The sequence below is a fragment of the Camelus dromedarius genome, chromosome 12, assembly GCF_036321535.1.
Source record: "Camelus dromedarius isolate mCamDro1 chromosome 12, mCamDro1.pat, whole genome shotgun sequence".
Classification (NCBI taxonomy): Eukaryota; Metazoa; Chordata; class Mammalia; order Artiodactyla; family Camelidae; genus Camelus; species Camelus dromedarius.
In genome coordinates, this window is record NC_087447.1 from 39,077,534 (window position 1) to 39,092,737 (window position 15,204).

General features: G+C 37.4%; 1 protein-coding gene across 1 annotated transcript in view; it reads left to right on the plus strand.

The window, feature by feature from the left end:
- Positions 1 to 14,237, plus strand: part of PTH (parathyroid hormone) — a 96,247-nt gene extending 82,010 nt beyond the window's left edge. Inside the window, exons 3-5 of the mRNA XM_064492558.1 lie at positions 11,629 to 11,821; positions 13,475 to 13,565; positions 13,682 to 14,237. Of these exons, the coding sequence (XP_064348628.1) occupies positions 13,480 to 13,565; positions 13,682 to 13,943 (348 nt within the window). The 5' untranslated portion in view covers positions 11,629 to 11,821; positions 13,475 to 13,479 and the 3' untranslated portion in view covers positions 13,944 to 14,237. The remainder of the gene's footprint in view (positions 1 to 11,628; positions 11,822 to 13,474; positions 13,566 to 13,681) is intronic.
- The last annotated feature ends 967 nt before the right edge of the window (positions 14,238 to 15,204 follow it).

Genomic DNA, 15,204 nt, shown 5'->3' on the forward strand with positions numbered 1-15,204 from the left:
TGAATTATTTTATCTTGTCCCCTGGAAATGGTAACATCTAATATAATATTGGTAGAGGCAGATCACTAAACTTCTCTCTTTTTCCAGTAATGTCTCTTTTACATGAGTTTCCCAAGATCAGTGTTACCACCTTTGCTGTCTACCCAATTGAGGATCAATACACTTCAGCAGTGGAAACTTCAAGTCAAGGAAGAAGGAAGGTAATATAACATGTTAAGGAGTGTCTTCAAGACTCTTTGGAGTAAGACCTAGTGTTTGCAAAGAATTCCCACTGAGACCAGTGGTATTCAACAGAATCAGTAGATCATCCTCATGACTCTGTTGCATGTCCTTACCACTAACTACATTGTTTCTCATTTCTTCCTGTTTGGCTCCCATTTTAGACTATAGCTTTGGCACTTCCCTGGCTCCTGGGTTAGCGATTAATGTTTCTGGATTCAAACTACCACCTTCCCTCCTTCCCAGCTGTAGACAAAAGTAGCATCTTGCTTCTGGATTATGGATGGAACCTGTGGTTTCTGGGTGATCCTATACACCTCTCATTTTAATTTTTCTCAATCAGTTCATTTGCACAACGATTGTACAGTACGTGTTTTTGTGTTGGAGAGGAAAGGAGGGTGGAGGTGGGTAATGAAGGGAGCCAAAACAAGCCAGTTGGGGAAGATATTTGAGAGGACCCTGTGAAGGTACTCATGTAACATCAAGTAAGCAGCGGTTAGTTCTGAATAGGTGTGTGTATAACACTGCCACTCAGGGCAAGCACCATGTGGGCACTGGGTCCATCTGCACTCAAGCTTCTGTGTTTATTGAGTGCTTACTCTGTGTCAGATACATAATAGACTACTTAAATGCATTATTTTATCATCTAGTACTTTCCTGTTAAAGTATCCTTTAAATTTTAAGCATCCATCCAAACTCACATTTTTTACAACACAAAGTAATATATAGTTATTTTTAGAGCTTTGTGCCAATAAAAGTCTCAAAAAAAGGTAAAATTCTTTCAGATTATTAAATCAGCAAATATTTAGTGAAGGCCTCCCATATGCCAACCTCTGTTTTTTTTTAAACATTTTTTTATTGAGTAATAGTCATTTTACAATGTTGTGTCAAATTCCAGTGTAGAGCACAATTTTTCAGTTATACATGAACATACATATATTTATTGTCACATTTTTTTTTCACTGTGAGCTACCACAAGATCTTGTATATATTTCCCTGTGCTATACAGTATAATCTTGTTTATCTATTCTACATTTTAAAATCCCAGTCTGTCCCTTCCCACCCCCCGCCCCCTTGGCAACCACAAGTTTGTATTGTATGTCTATGAGTCTGTTTCTCTTTTGTATTTATTTATTTATTTTAGATTCCACATATGAGTGATCTCATATGGTATTTTCCTTTCTCTTTCTGGCTTACTTCACTTAGAATGACATTCTCCAGGAACATCCATGTTGCTGCAAATGGTGTTATGTTACCAGTTTTTGTGGCTGAATAGTATTCCATTGTATAAATATACCACTTCTTCCTTATCCAGTTATCTGTTGATGGACATTTAGGCTGTTTCCATGTCTTGGCTATTGTAAATAGTGCTGCTATGAACACTGGGGTGCAGGTGTCATTTTGAAGTAGGATTCCTTCTGGATATAGGCCCAGGAGCGGGATTCCTGGGTCATATGGTAAGTCTATTCCTAGTCTTTTGAGGAATCTCCATACTGTTTTCCACAGTGGCTTTCCTTGCTTCCCTCTCCCACTCTTAATGATTTAGATGTCTTCTTTTACAATTTTGTGTTTATTCTATTTGTAATTCATGGTAGTTATCACCTTTCCAGTTATGAGTTTTCATTTTTGTAGCATCTTGCTTCTTTTCTATTTATAGTAGACCTGTCAATATTTCTTTTAGCTTGGGTTTAGTGTTGCTAAACTCTTTTAGTTTTTGCTTCTCTGTGAAGTTCTTTATCTCTCCTTCTATTCTAAAGGATAGCCTTGCTGGATAGAATATCCTAGGCTGCATCTTTTTTTCATTCAGGACTTTGAATATATCTTGCCACTCCCTCCTGGCCTTTAGTGTTTGTGTAGAGAAATCAGCTGAAAGCCTTATGGGGGTTCCATCGTAACTCAGTCTTTGTTTTTCTCTTGCTGCCTTCAGGATCATTTCTTTATCCTTGACTCTGGCCATCTTGATTATGCGGTGTCTTGGTGTGGGTCTGTTTGGGTTCTTCCTGTTTGGGACCCTCTGAGCCTCCTGTACTTGGATATCTGATTCTTTAGGTTTGGGAAGTTTTCAGTCATGATTTCTTCAAATACCTTTTCAATCCCCTTTATTCTTTCTCCCACTTCTGGAACCCCTATTATGTGTAGATTGGCATGCTTTATGTTATCCCACGGGTCCCTTTTATTGTTTTCATTGTTTTTTATTTGTTTTTCTCTCAGCTGTTCTGATTGGGCGCTTTTTGTTGTCCTGTCTTCTAGGTCACTTATTTGTTCCTCTGCATTATCTAGCCTGCTTTGCACAGCCTTTAGGTCAGCTCTCATCTCAGCAAATGAGTTTACTAATTCTACATGGTTCTTCTTTATAGCTTCTATTTCATTTTTGACATATTTTGTATCTCTAAACACTATTTCTTTTAGTTCCTTCAGTACTTTGATCAGTCCTTTTTTGAAATCTTGATCTAGCAGGCCATCAATGTCTATTTCCTTGATCGTGCTTTCAGGGGATTTCTCTTGATATTTTAATTGGGAGTGGTTCCTTTGCTTCTTCATATTGCTCATATCTCTCTGGCACTGTGGCCGGTGGGCAGGTGGGCCACTCCACCTCCTGATGCCACAGTCAGATGCTGCTCTCGGGAGAGGCAGGTGGGCGGATTGCACCCCCTCCCAGCACCATGGTCAGGTGCTGCTTTCCTGCCAGGAAGGTGGGTTGCGGCCCGCCTCTCCTGGTGCCAGTTGCTCCACTGCTCTGTGCAGCTGCCCGCTCCGTCTCGGGTCAGCACTCCGTAGGTGGGCTCGGGGAAGACCGTGGAACAGCCCCACCCCTGCTCTGCGCCAAATCTCAGCTCCTTGTTTGTCTTGGCGGCGTGAGTTATCTGAGGTGCCAGAGCAGAAGGATCCTATCTGCCTCGGGCTGTAAACAAGTCTCAGTCCTGCCTAGGAGGTTGCAGAGCCCCCCGGGTGCGGATTCAGTGCTCGGCCCCACCCTTGCCCAGGCGATGAGCACAGAAGGAGATAGCGGCTGTGGCTGCACCCCACCTCTCTTCTCGTGAGAAGCGCCAGTAATGGCGCCGTGGGTCTGAGACAAAGGCTATGGCACCCCTCCCCCTGGGCACACCAGACTCGTTGCTTTGGTTTTTTTTGCAATTTATGGGGGAACGAGGTTGTTCTGCTCCGTATCCCCTCCCAGCCATGGCGTGCAGCCCCCTGCAGTCCCCCGTGGCTGCCTCAGTGCAGCCACCCCAGTCCTCCGCCCGGCTCAGGCAGCCTGTCCCGGCCCCAGCTGCCGGCTTGCATCTTGGGCTGGGTGTCGTGGGGACCCGTTGTGCCCGTTTAACTTAGTTCTGTCAGTCAAGGGTGCTTGGGGCAGGTCTGAGCCTCGGAAGCTCCCCCTCTGTCCTGCTGGCCTCTCGGTTGCAGAGGGGAGACCCAGTGAACGAGCGCTATTCCTCCTTTGATTAAATTTACTTTTAAACATTTTATTATTTTTAATGCTATTATAAATGGAATTGCTTTCTTAATTTAAGAGGGATTGTTCATTATTAGTATAAATAAATGTGACTGGTGTTTGTGTGTTGATTTTGTAGCCTGCAACTTTGTTGAATTCATTTATTAGCTCTAACAGGTTTGTGTGTGTGTGTGTGTGTATAATCTTTAGGATTTTATACATATATGATCATGTTGTCTGTGAACAGATAATTTTACTTCTTCTTTTCCAAACTGGATGCCATTTATTTCTTTTTTCTTTCCTAATTGCTCTGGCTAGGACTTCCAGTACTATGTTGAATAGAAGTGGCAAAAGTTGACTTCTTTATGTTGTTCCTATTCTTAGAGAAAAGGCTTTCTGTCTTTCTTCATTGAGTATAATGTAAGCTGTGGGTTTTTCATATGTAGCCTTTATTATGTTGAGGTAGTTTCCTTCTAATCCTAGTTTGTTGAATGTTTTTATCATGAAAGGGTATTGAATTTTGTCAAATGCTTTTTCTGCACCAACTGATCTTGTGGCTTTTACCCCCTTCATTCTGTTAATGTGATATTGTACAATGATTGATTTTTACAGAGTAAGCCATCTTTGCATTCCAGGAATAGATGTGTGTGTACTTGAACTCATTTTTAAACGAAATCAAATTAAGAATTTTTATGCCCCTGCTAACTAGCTCTTGGGGAACTTGAAAAGATCAAAATAGTTTTAGAGACCAGAGAAACTATTTCCTCACCTATAATCTACAGTATAAGTGAACACGCTTTAATATACTGTTTCAGTATATGTGTTAGGGAGGGTAGGCGGACAATATACCATAATGATTATAAGATGCATTCTGGAGTCACACTCCTCTGTTCAAATGATGTCTCTGCCACTATAGTTTGATAACCCTGGACAAGTTTTAAACTTATTTTATGTTTCAGATTCCTCAGTTGTAAAATAGGAGTTAAAATAGTTCCACTTTAGGATTGTTGTAAAGATTAAAGATATAATGTTTATAAAGTACTTAGAATAGTCTCTGGTGTATAGTAAGTGCTCTATAAAAGTAACTATTATATTATTCCACTCTGACTAATGAAAGGTATGAGTATTTTGCTGAATCCAAGCTTAAAATCAGATTGCCAGCTAAACTATTTAGTGGCAAGGAAAGCACTTACAGTTGAAAAACTATAGGCAGAAACGTTTATACCAGATGAAAGATTGTCAGCTTTATCGTTTGAGTGTGTCATCTCATTTACACCTGAAAAGAAAGCAAGATGCCTGTCCTTCAGTGTTCCCTGAGGTAAAAAGAAGTAATCTTCCAATCTGCGGAGATTGCATATAAGTGTAGGAGTCTGACCTTGAAACTGTTTACCTCCAGCAGGAATGAGGTTGTGTGCACATTAAATAGTCACATCTGCCTCTCCTCCCAACTCCAATGGACCTGGTATTATTGTAAATCATATTGTCTCTCTCCCCTGCCAGCACATAAATGCCTCAAGGTCAAGGTCTATGTCTGACCCTCTCTATAATCCTATATAACATGTGGCCTCAACCTTAGCAGATATGTTCTGGATTGAATCCCCTGCCTCCATTCTATTTACCTTTATTCTCTGCAGTCTGACACTGAAGAAAAAGCCATAGATAAAATAGATGTAGATTTAAATTCAGACCTTGTTCCCTCACTAGCTGAATAAACTTGAACCAGTAATTTCCTAAGTCCAAGCTTTAACTTCTCACTTAAAAGATAGATAGAAATAACATTTACCTAACAGATACTATGAGAACCAAAAAAAAAAAAAAAAGCATAATATAAAGTGCTGTGGAAAGTGGATTAGATGATCAAAATAATCTTATTTGACTGAATTTTCCTCTCTCAAGTCACCTCTCTAATTCTCAATTTAATTCCTAAACTTTTTTGTTTCTGAAATTTCCAGTCATTTATTTATCTTGGCTTACCATATCTATGAACTTTTAAAAATTAATAGACTTCATTTTTTAGAAGAGTTTTATATTTACAAAAAGTTTGACCAGATAGCACAGAGCATACCCATATATCCACCCCTACACACAGGCTCCCATACCATTAACATATTATATTAGTATGGTACATTTGTTATAATTAATGAGTCAATATTGATACATTGTTATTAATTAAAGACTATAATTGATTCATATTTCCTTAGTTCTTACCTAATGTCCTTTTCCTTGTAGGATCTCATCTAGGAAACTATATTACACTTAGTTGTCATGTCTCCTTAGGCTCCTCTTGGCTGTGATAGTTCCTCAGACTTTCCTTATTTTTGCTGACTTGACAGTTTTGAAGAGTGCTAGTCAGGTATATTGTAGGATGCCCCTCAGTTGGAATTTACCTCTTGTTTATCTCATGATTAGACTGGGGATATGGGTTTGGGGGAGGAAAATCACAGAGGAAGAGTGCTACTTTCATTACATAATATCTAGGGTACCTTCTATCATGACTTATCACTGTTGATACTGACCTTGATCACCTGGCTGGAGCAGCATTTGTCAGGTTTCTCTATAAAGCTACTCCCTTTCCCCTTTGCATACTGTATTCTTTGGAAGAAGTCACTCTACCCAGTGCACACTTAGAGTGGGGAATTAGGCTCCCACTATACAAAGGTATACTTAGTTTTAATTTAAATTTTATAATTTCTTGTGCAATTAGAAAATTCAGAATGAAATTTATGAACATCATAACTACCTACTGCCTCAGAGTTGTTTGCACTTCAGGGGTCTGGGCTGGCAGGTCTTGGAGACAGAGCTCAGACTGGGCCCTGAAGCTCAATTCTCTCCATGTTTATTACTGGGGACTACTGGTGTGATGTGGACCCATGTGAGAGGATGGGAAAGGGCAGATTTAGATTTAACATGCATGTTTTGAATGCCATTTACATGCAGAACACTTTCATATGTGATAGTTCATATCTGAAAGCTCATAACTCAAAGGAGGGAAGGCAGTATTCTACTTTGTGATGTGGAATTTGAGATTTAAAAAGTTAAGATGCTCAAACTTAAAAAAAAATCACATGAAAACAAACATCAGGCAGAAAATTATGAGCAGGGGAAATTGCTACTGTTTCTTTGACTGGCTGATTTTAGGAGCTCAACAGATCTTTACTACATTGGATTGAAACAGTAATTCAGAAGGCCCTGTTGGCATTCCTAAACTCAGACCACATCGTTTGACTTAGAACTTCACTAATGGAAAATCAATACCCCTTGTCCTGGATTTTTTTTCCCTCACACTATTTTAAAACACAAAGAAAGAATCAAGGTACACAGCCTGTTGGCTACAGTTGACTATTGGGAAGGGATGTGAAAGATGTATTTTGTTTTCTTTTGGTATCATAAGCTGCATATGATATCTACTGAGGGTAAAGGGAGAATGGAGCAAAACTAAGAAGCTATGCATTCCAACTGAAAATTCACATTAACTGAGGAGAACATATTATCTGAACTCCGAATGAAAACACTTTGTCTGAAAAGTATGAGTACATTTATGAGACAATAAAAAATAATATTTATTATTATTTTTTGAAGTATCGTTAGTTACAGTGTGTCAAATTCTGGTGTACAGCATAATGTTTCAGTCATATACATACATTCTTTTTCATATTCTTTTTCATTATAGATTACTACAAGATATTGAATATAGTTCCCTATGCTATACAGAAGTCTGTTTTTTATCTATTTTATATATAGTAGTTAAAATTTGCAAATCTCGAACTCCCAATTTACCCCTTCCCACCCCCTTTCCCCTCTTTAACTATAGGTTTGTTTACTATGTCTGTGAGTCTTTTTCTGTGTTGTAGGTAAGTTCATTAGTGTCTTCTTAAAAAAAGAATATTTAGAACCAATGGTGACATCAGTGGTCTGGTCAGCCCACTGAAAAGGGTCACTAAAAATGTGAGACTTCTTCACTTCTTCATTAAATTGCTATAGCTGTCCAATATCCTTATGGTTCCAAAATAAAAATGAATACTCTCAATTTAGCCTACTCCTCCCCCCCCCCCCCCCCGCCGCCACTATTTCTTTAAGAAACAGAGGGTAGAAAGAGATTAAATCTCAGGAGGTTTTGAATGAGGGACACTCAAGGACTTGTTCATTCCTTACCTATGTCATAAGAACATTACAGAGGCATTTGCATAACTAGAAATCTTTTCAGTCAATACAGATCCTAAGTCTTCTCCAAGTGGCACCCTGGTTTACGTTGTGACAAGACAGAGACATTCCTTGCTGTATTTAGAAAGCCTTTCTCATCCCTGGCATCCAATATCTTATTATTTACCCTCAGTTCCCACCTGTAGAGATGCCTCTTTCTGATGGTGAAAACAGTGCTTGTCATCTTAACACTCCTCCATTCCACGTAAACATGGAGAAGGCTGTAAACACATGCAGGGATGGATGCTCATTGATACAATAGACAAAAAGCAGCAAATAATATTTATTTGTGAAGGTAGCTACATATTTCATCTTTGAAGGGCTACTCAGGTATAATGGATCCCAGGGTTTATAACAGCTCATACATACAAAGAGATCAATGGCTTATTAAATGCTGCCCATTAGAGAACCACACTCACAATATCTATCAATATAAGATTATGGAGGAAGAAAAGTAAGAACTGAGTATTACCAAAAAACACTTGGAAAATTCAACAGTTATTATGTGCTATCCTTTAATGCTTTTTTGCTCATTGTAACAACAGAAAAGTCTGGGGGCTGGTGAACAGGAGGGAGGAAAGTTTTTTCTGACCAATCAAGAAAAATTCAGTACTTCAATATTCCACATGAGAGCTTAAAGCAAAATTGTAAGTCAACTCCTAAGATAATCCACCATCCAATCTGTGAACAAAATAGGGAATTAGGAGAGTGACAGCTGGATTTCCTGACCCTGGAAGTTTCTTCTTGGTGTTAAGTCCCCAAAGCTATCCTAATTCCTGTTGAACAAACAGAAGGAAAAAGTGTCAGTCTCAAATTAAACCTCCCATAATGCAAGAGGAAATAACACACGGCCCTTTAACCTTCCCAAATGTGAAGGAAGCAGTGGGTTGTTTGACCCTAGCTTCAGAGAACTTGAGAGTGCTGAGAAAGGCTGAGCTTTTTCAAAGCAAAAAGTTGTGCTCAGCTCTTCTCTGTCACTGTGACACCAGCCTCTTGAGCCCACATAGCCCCTAGCCCTCTTATTCCTAAATGGTTTCCTTCTATCTAACGTCTGCAGTCCCAGAGGCTGATGGTGCAGATAAACTGTGTGCCAAATCTTGGCAGCACTATCTCTTTGTGGGAAGGTCAAATTAGTACTTTACAAAATCTGAAGGACACAAAAATGTTACTAATGCACACATGAGTTTAGAGAGGACTAGGTGGTACGGTTCCTTGGCATACACACAGAGAAGCCTTCCTTAATTTGTACCACACTTACTTTTTAGGGTCATTACCCATCTCCCCTCTCCTTCCACTAGCACATATTCAGTCTTCATTGCCTCCATGCCTTTGGACACGCTTTGTTCCCTCTCGTCCTTTCTCACCTTCTCTTGTGGAAAACTACGTTCATCCTTGAGAACACTTCAGCTTCTCAGTACAACAGTTTCCAACAGCTCCAGGGAAATTTAGTCACTTCTTCCTCTGTGCTTTTTATAAGCCTTTGTTCATATAGAAATTGTAACACCTAGCACCTTACATTCCAATTTATGTGTCAAATTTGAGGGCAAGGATCATGTCTCAATCATCGAGTGATTAACACAGCCTCTGGCAAATATCTAGTATATACTCAATGCATTTTCTGAGTGAATAAACATCTGTTCATTTTCATGTAAAAGTAGTTAATAATGTGTTTGTCTTCAATATGAAAATTTATTCTTAAATAAGTGTAATAGGAGGAAGACAGTGAAAGCACTAATTGCATCGCTCCTGGAAGGCTGTCAGTTATGTCAGACTTACCCTAAGAAGGGGGTAAAAAATCTCCAAATTAAAATGTTAAACATGGCTTTATAATAACAATATAAAATGTGTTTATAAAACCATTTCTTTTTGCAGTTCTCCTTCTTCTTAACACAGTATAACAAAAAATGGTACAGAAACTTCAGGTTTAGACTTTGTATGAGAAGGGGACTTTTAAAAGATCAAAACAGTAGATTTTTTTTTAGTCAAAAAGAACCCCTTGGTTATTTAGTTTAACCCTCTGCTATGTATGAATTTCTATAATGTCCCTGATAAATTCTCACCTAGCTTCTACTTGAATACTCCCAGTGATGGGGAGCTCACTACTTAGAAGGACTACTTAGGAAGGTAGTTGCTTCCTTATTTTGACAATTATTATATCCAAGTTGAGCCCAAATCTGCTTCCCTGTAATTTTTAGCTATTGGACTCAGTACTTCCTTCTTTTTTTAAAAAAAATTTATTGCAGTTTCTTTTTTAATTTTTAAATTAATTTGGGGGGGATTTATTTATTTATTTTTAATGGAGATACTGGGGAGTGAACCCGAGACCTTGTGCTTGCTAAGCACACACTCTACCACTGAGCTATATCCTCCCCCCTAGTAATTCCTTCTTAAACCACAGAAAATATTCCTTCTTCCTTATGGTAGCCCTATAAAGAATTAAAAACAGCCATATCATCAACCCAAGTGTTTTCTTTTCCAAGACTTTTCTTTTTCAGTTTCTTTCAGCTCCTCCTGATATGCCATGTTTACCAACATTTTCACCAGACATATCCTTCAGACATGTTTCAGTTTGTCTCTAACACTTCTGAAATGTAGCCTGGAACAATACTCCAAATGAGGTTTGCCTGATGTAGAGGATTTCCCAGAGCAGCACTAACACATATCTTTCATTCGCACAGCCTCTGTACAGGTATGTTAAATTTAGACCAGCTCTTCTTGATGTAAAGTCAAACCTTGGCAAGAATTAGCAGGAAAGAGGAAAACATGAAGCCTAGATAGGAGCAGAGCTCAGAGTACTGGTCCAATTCTGGTACTTCAGTTGGAAGGCAAGCTGCCTAATTGAACCCTAGATATACCAAGGGGATTCAAAGGGTTTGGGGCTGAAAGACAGGGACCAGGCTGGAGCAATATTTGAAATTAGACAGGTGGCAGCATCTTGCCTCCATTAGGTTTTAGAGCAGGCCCTCCATCACCAGGTGGAGAGCATGAGAGACAAGACTCCACTCCTGGGCAAAGAGGTTGCAAAGGGTTAGGCAAATTAGAGTCAAGGTGACTGGGGTTCAAAGAAGGGCTCCATTTCTAAGGGGAAACCGAGATAGTAAGAATCAAATTGGCTCTGGAGTCATAAAGACCTTTGTTGAACTCCGTCTTCTGCACTTTCCAAACCTCAGTTTCTTCATGTAAAAATGGGGCTAATTATAGTATTTACTTTAAAGGATTGCTGTGAAGACTTAGTGGGATAATATATGTAAAGTCTGGCATACAGTTACTGCTTTTCAGATGTTTTTTATTGCAAATTAGAGTGCATAAATAAAATGTAAGTTGAAAGAAATTTTAAAGTAATTTCACTTTTGAAGCCTTTAAAATTATGTACTAAGAGTATGTTCTCAAAATATTTTTAACACTTTAAGAAAAGCATATTTTTTGCAAGATGATCAGGAATGATATGGATTGGTTGTAAAGTAAGCATAATGTAATATGATTAATTATAATCTTCATCACAATTGTGCCAATATTATGGTTATAACAAATATACTTATTTTCAGATTTTACTTTCAAAGAAGATGATGACTTTACTATAAATCTTTGAAATCAGTCTTTTTTTGTAATATAACTTCTTTAATGCAGTCAGAATTACAGTTCACTGTTTGTTAGAAATCTTTGCATAAACCCTTTCCCAGCCCCGCACTGTTTTCCTTTTAATATCCAATTATCTAAAATTTAAGATGAATGAGCACCGCCCCATGGGTGTGTGTACTGCTCTGATCCTATAGTTAAAATTCAGAGAATTGGAAGTGACGTCATCTCTGACAAAAAAGCTCCTCTTGGTGTGTGGAAGACCTATATATAAAAGTCACATCTAAGGGTCCACAGCTTAATTCATCAGCTTTCTCAGGCTTACTCAACTTTGAGTGGCATCAGCTGCTAATACACCTGAAAGAAAATCGTGTCCTAAGACATTGTGTGGTGAGTAATCTTTATTTTCTCTTTTAAATTTTAAATGAGTTCTTTTTTTATGATCAAGCAATTATTTAATGTGTATCATTTTCTGCTAATGTCATGCTGTTTGTTCAAGGTAAAATGTTAAGGGAGGGTTTAAATTATATTTAATACAAAAATGCCACAATGCAAAATAAATTTATGCTACTAAAATACTGTTAAATCATTTATTTTTGTGATTAAAGTCTTTTGTAATACCTTGCTTTTTTAAAACTCATCTGAGATGACATGAAAAATAATTAAAATTTGGCATGATATGTTACTAAAATTTTGAAGTGTAACAGTCTAATGAGGAATGAATAATTCTGATTTAAATAACCAACATAAATTCATTATGTTGAGTTAAAATTCTATTTTTCCTGCAGAATATCCTCATAGAGAGCTCAATCTGTGTACTGTAGTTGGAAAAACTCAATTTTACTGCTGAATATTTATTCCCTTTACATAAGGCCTTTTATAATTTTCTATTCTGAGAACTATACATGAATTTTAAGGATGTTTTACAACTGTTTTTCAGCTTTTTAATGACATTCTGGTAAGATGCTCATCTCTCTATTAAGAACAAGAAAGCAAGGCAGAGACAGTAGCTGAATGTGACAAAGCTAGAGTGAGACACCAATGCTCCTGTCTTCTAGCTACAGTGATTATTTCTAACATAAACCAAAAATGAAGAATATTTCTTTCTGGCTCCTTCAATAGCTTTATATTGCACAGTAAAAATAAATAGATTATAATGTTTCTTATGCTACTTTTAAATGATGCAGTTTCTCTTTACATAGCCACCCTATGTGTATGTTAAAATGGAGAACATTAAGTATTAAGAAAAGGCATTTCTATGGTAATAGGCTTTACAATTGTTAAAATGCAGATTAATTAAAGACTATTCTATTTTGAGATGAAAAGCTTTATAAGCAAAAGAAGAAAGTAGTAAAAATTATACTCAAATAAAGTTGTTAATAAAATAAGCTGAAAAGATACAGGCAAGCATTTTATCTGGAGCCAAGCTCTAGGTTCACATAACAAGTAATTAATTAGATGATATTTAAATGTTTTGATACATTCTTTTTAATGGTAAGAGAAGTGTATGTAAATTCATAAACATCTCTAAATCAGAACCTATTATGGTATTTATGGTTGTCACTGCAGTTCCTGAATGAAGTTTACTTACGAAAAAGAGATTTTCTAAGTAAATTAAGTGTTGACAATTTACCTAGTTAAGAGAAGTCGCCATTTTCAAGCAAAATATGAGCATTTAGTCATGACTAACACAAAATGTGGGAAGAAATTCTCAAAAGCAAGCTTTTTGATTCCTCATGTAGCTTAACATTCATATATTAAAACTTGAGCAAGAACTCTCAAAAAGATACCTAAGAAAGTAAAACTAATCTAATTTCTAAGTCCAATTATGTGTACGTATAATATAATTAGTAAAAGTACTAATGTATCTGTGAAATAAAGAGGTTGATTCCAAAAGTCTCTCATGAAAACCAATCCAATTAGTTACTGTCACACTCTGTGCAAAGTTATATGGTTATAAATATAAACTACTACAAATAGAATTGTATCATTTGAAATATTACAAATATTTTTAAAAAACCTCCATTTTGCTTTTTCTTTTAGTGAAGATGATGTCTGCAAAAGACATGGCTAAAATAATGGTTGTCATGTTTGCGATTTGTTTTCTTGCAAGATCTGATGGGAAGCCTATTAAGTGAGTACTGTAGCCTTGCATGGTGAGGGCATGGGAATTGGATTTTTAAGGTTGGCTTTATGATTTGGAAGAGGGCAGCTAAGTGGAGTGATCCTCTCTGATTCTGTTCCCTCCAGGAAGAGATCTGTGAGTGAAATACAGTTTATGCATAATCTGGGCAAACATCTGAACTCAATGGAAAGAGTGGAATGGCTACGGAAGAAGCTGCAGGATGTGCACAATTTTGTTGCCCTGGGAGCTTCTATAGCCCACAGAGATGGTGGTTCCCAGAGACCCCGAAAAAAGGAAGACAATGTACTCATTGAGAGCCATCAAAAAAGTCTTGGAGAAGCAGACAAAGCTGATGTGGATGTATTAATTAAAGCTAAACCTCAGTGAAAACAAATATGATCAAAGCACTGCTCTAGACAGAGTAGGGCCACAATATTACATGCTGCTAATATTTTCAAGCTCTACTACAATTAAGTGCCAATATTTCTAATATTACCAAACTTTACATGTAATCTGTTGATAGCTATGATAGCTGCAATTTTAATTGATTATTTTGATTCTACTTTTATTCAATTTAGAGCTCTTTTAATAATTCTGTTTCTATTGATTCTAAATAAATGAAGTTAAGTATTTCTCCCTTGTTATAAAAATGTCTTTTGGTTACGAGTAACACCGATATATTTAAATTGATCATGACTAAGAACAACACAAAATGTGTGTTTAACTAGATGTTTCACATTCTGATGTTTTGAAATTATCTTTTAATGTTATCAAAGTACCAGGTCCCCAAGTCATCACTAGCTATATACTGTTGTCCTCTTCATTTCAGGAAAGGAAATGAAATGCTCAGCAAGAGGCAGAAAGCGGTCTGAAACTTGAATGCAAAAGCATTTGCCTATACCAAAGCCAATGGTCATATTCCTAGTCTGGACCCCAATTACAAGGAATAGAATGTGTTTAATAGAATATAACTTCATTCATTTGTCCTTCCTTATGTGCATTTCTAACAAAATGGACTGACTTAACCAAAGATAGTTTAGAATATCAGTTGCCCTTATAGGGAAATAATCCTGAAACTCAATTTTCTTAAAACCAAATTGGACTACCATAGCTCTGAGATTTCCAAAACTGAGTGAAATACCTATTTTGATTGATATTTTGAGGCCTCCAAATAGCACCAGGACCCTAAAATTGCCTCTGTGCAAAATAGGATTTTAAGATTAACTGAGGCAAACAAACAATTAAAGAAAGATAAAATGGCTTTGGAAGCCTCGTGCTCCTCTTCCTTGGCTCCCTATGCTCAGGCTTCACCTCCAGGGCCATCTTCCTCCTTCCCTTCTGTACTGCCTACACCTCCTCTAGACCCTCAGCTCCTCCTTACTAATTCTCTCACCAAACTTCCCTATTTGTCTGAAACCCTCCCCATGCCCTTTTCCTCTGAACTTATCAGAACCTGTCCTGTTAAAATTGAGCTTTCCGAGGATCCAGAGGCTAACCCTTGAATTTCTTGTATTTCCTGGACTAAGGCTGAACTGCGAGCCATAGTGAAAAATTTTCCCAAAGTAACTGAAGATCTTCATAGATTTGCTGAGGAATTTAATCTAGTTATTCAAACTTGTCAACCTATTTCTCTGACTTACATCAGTTA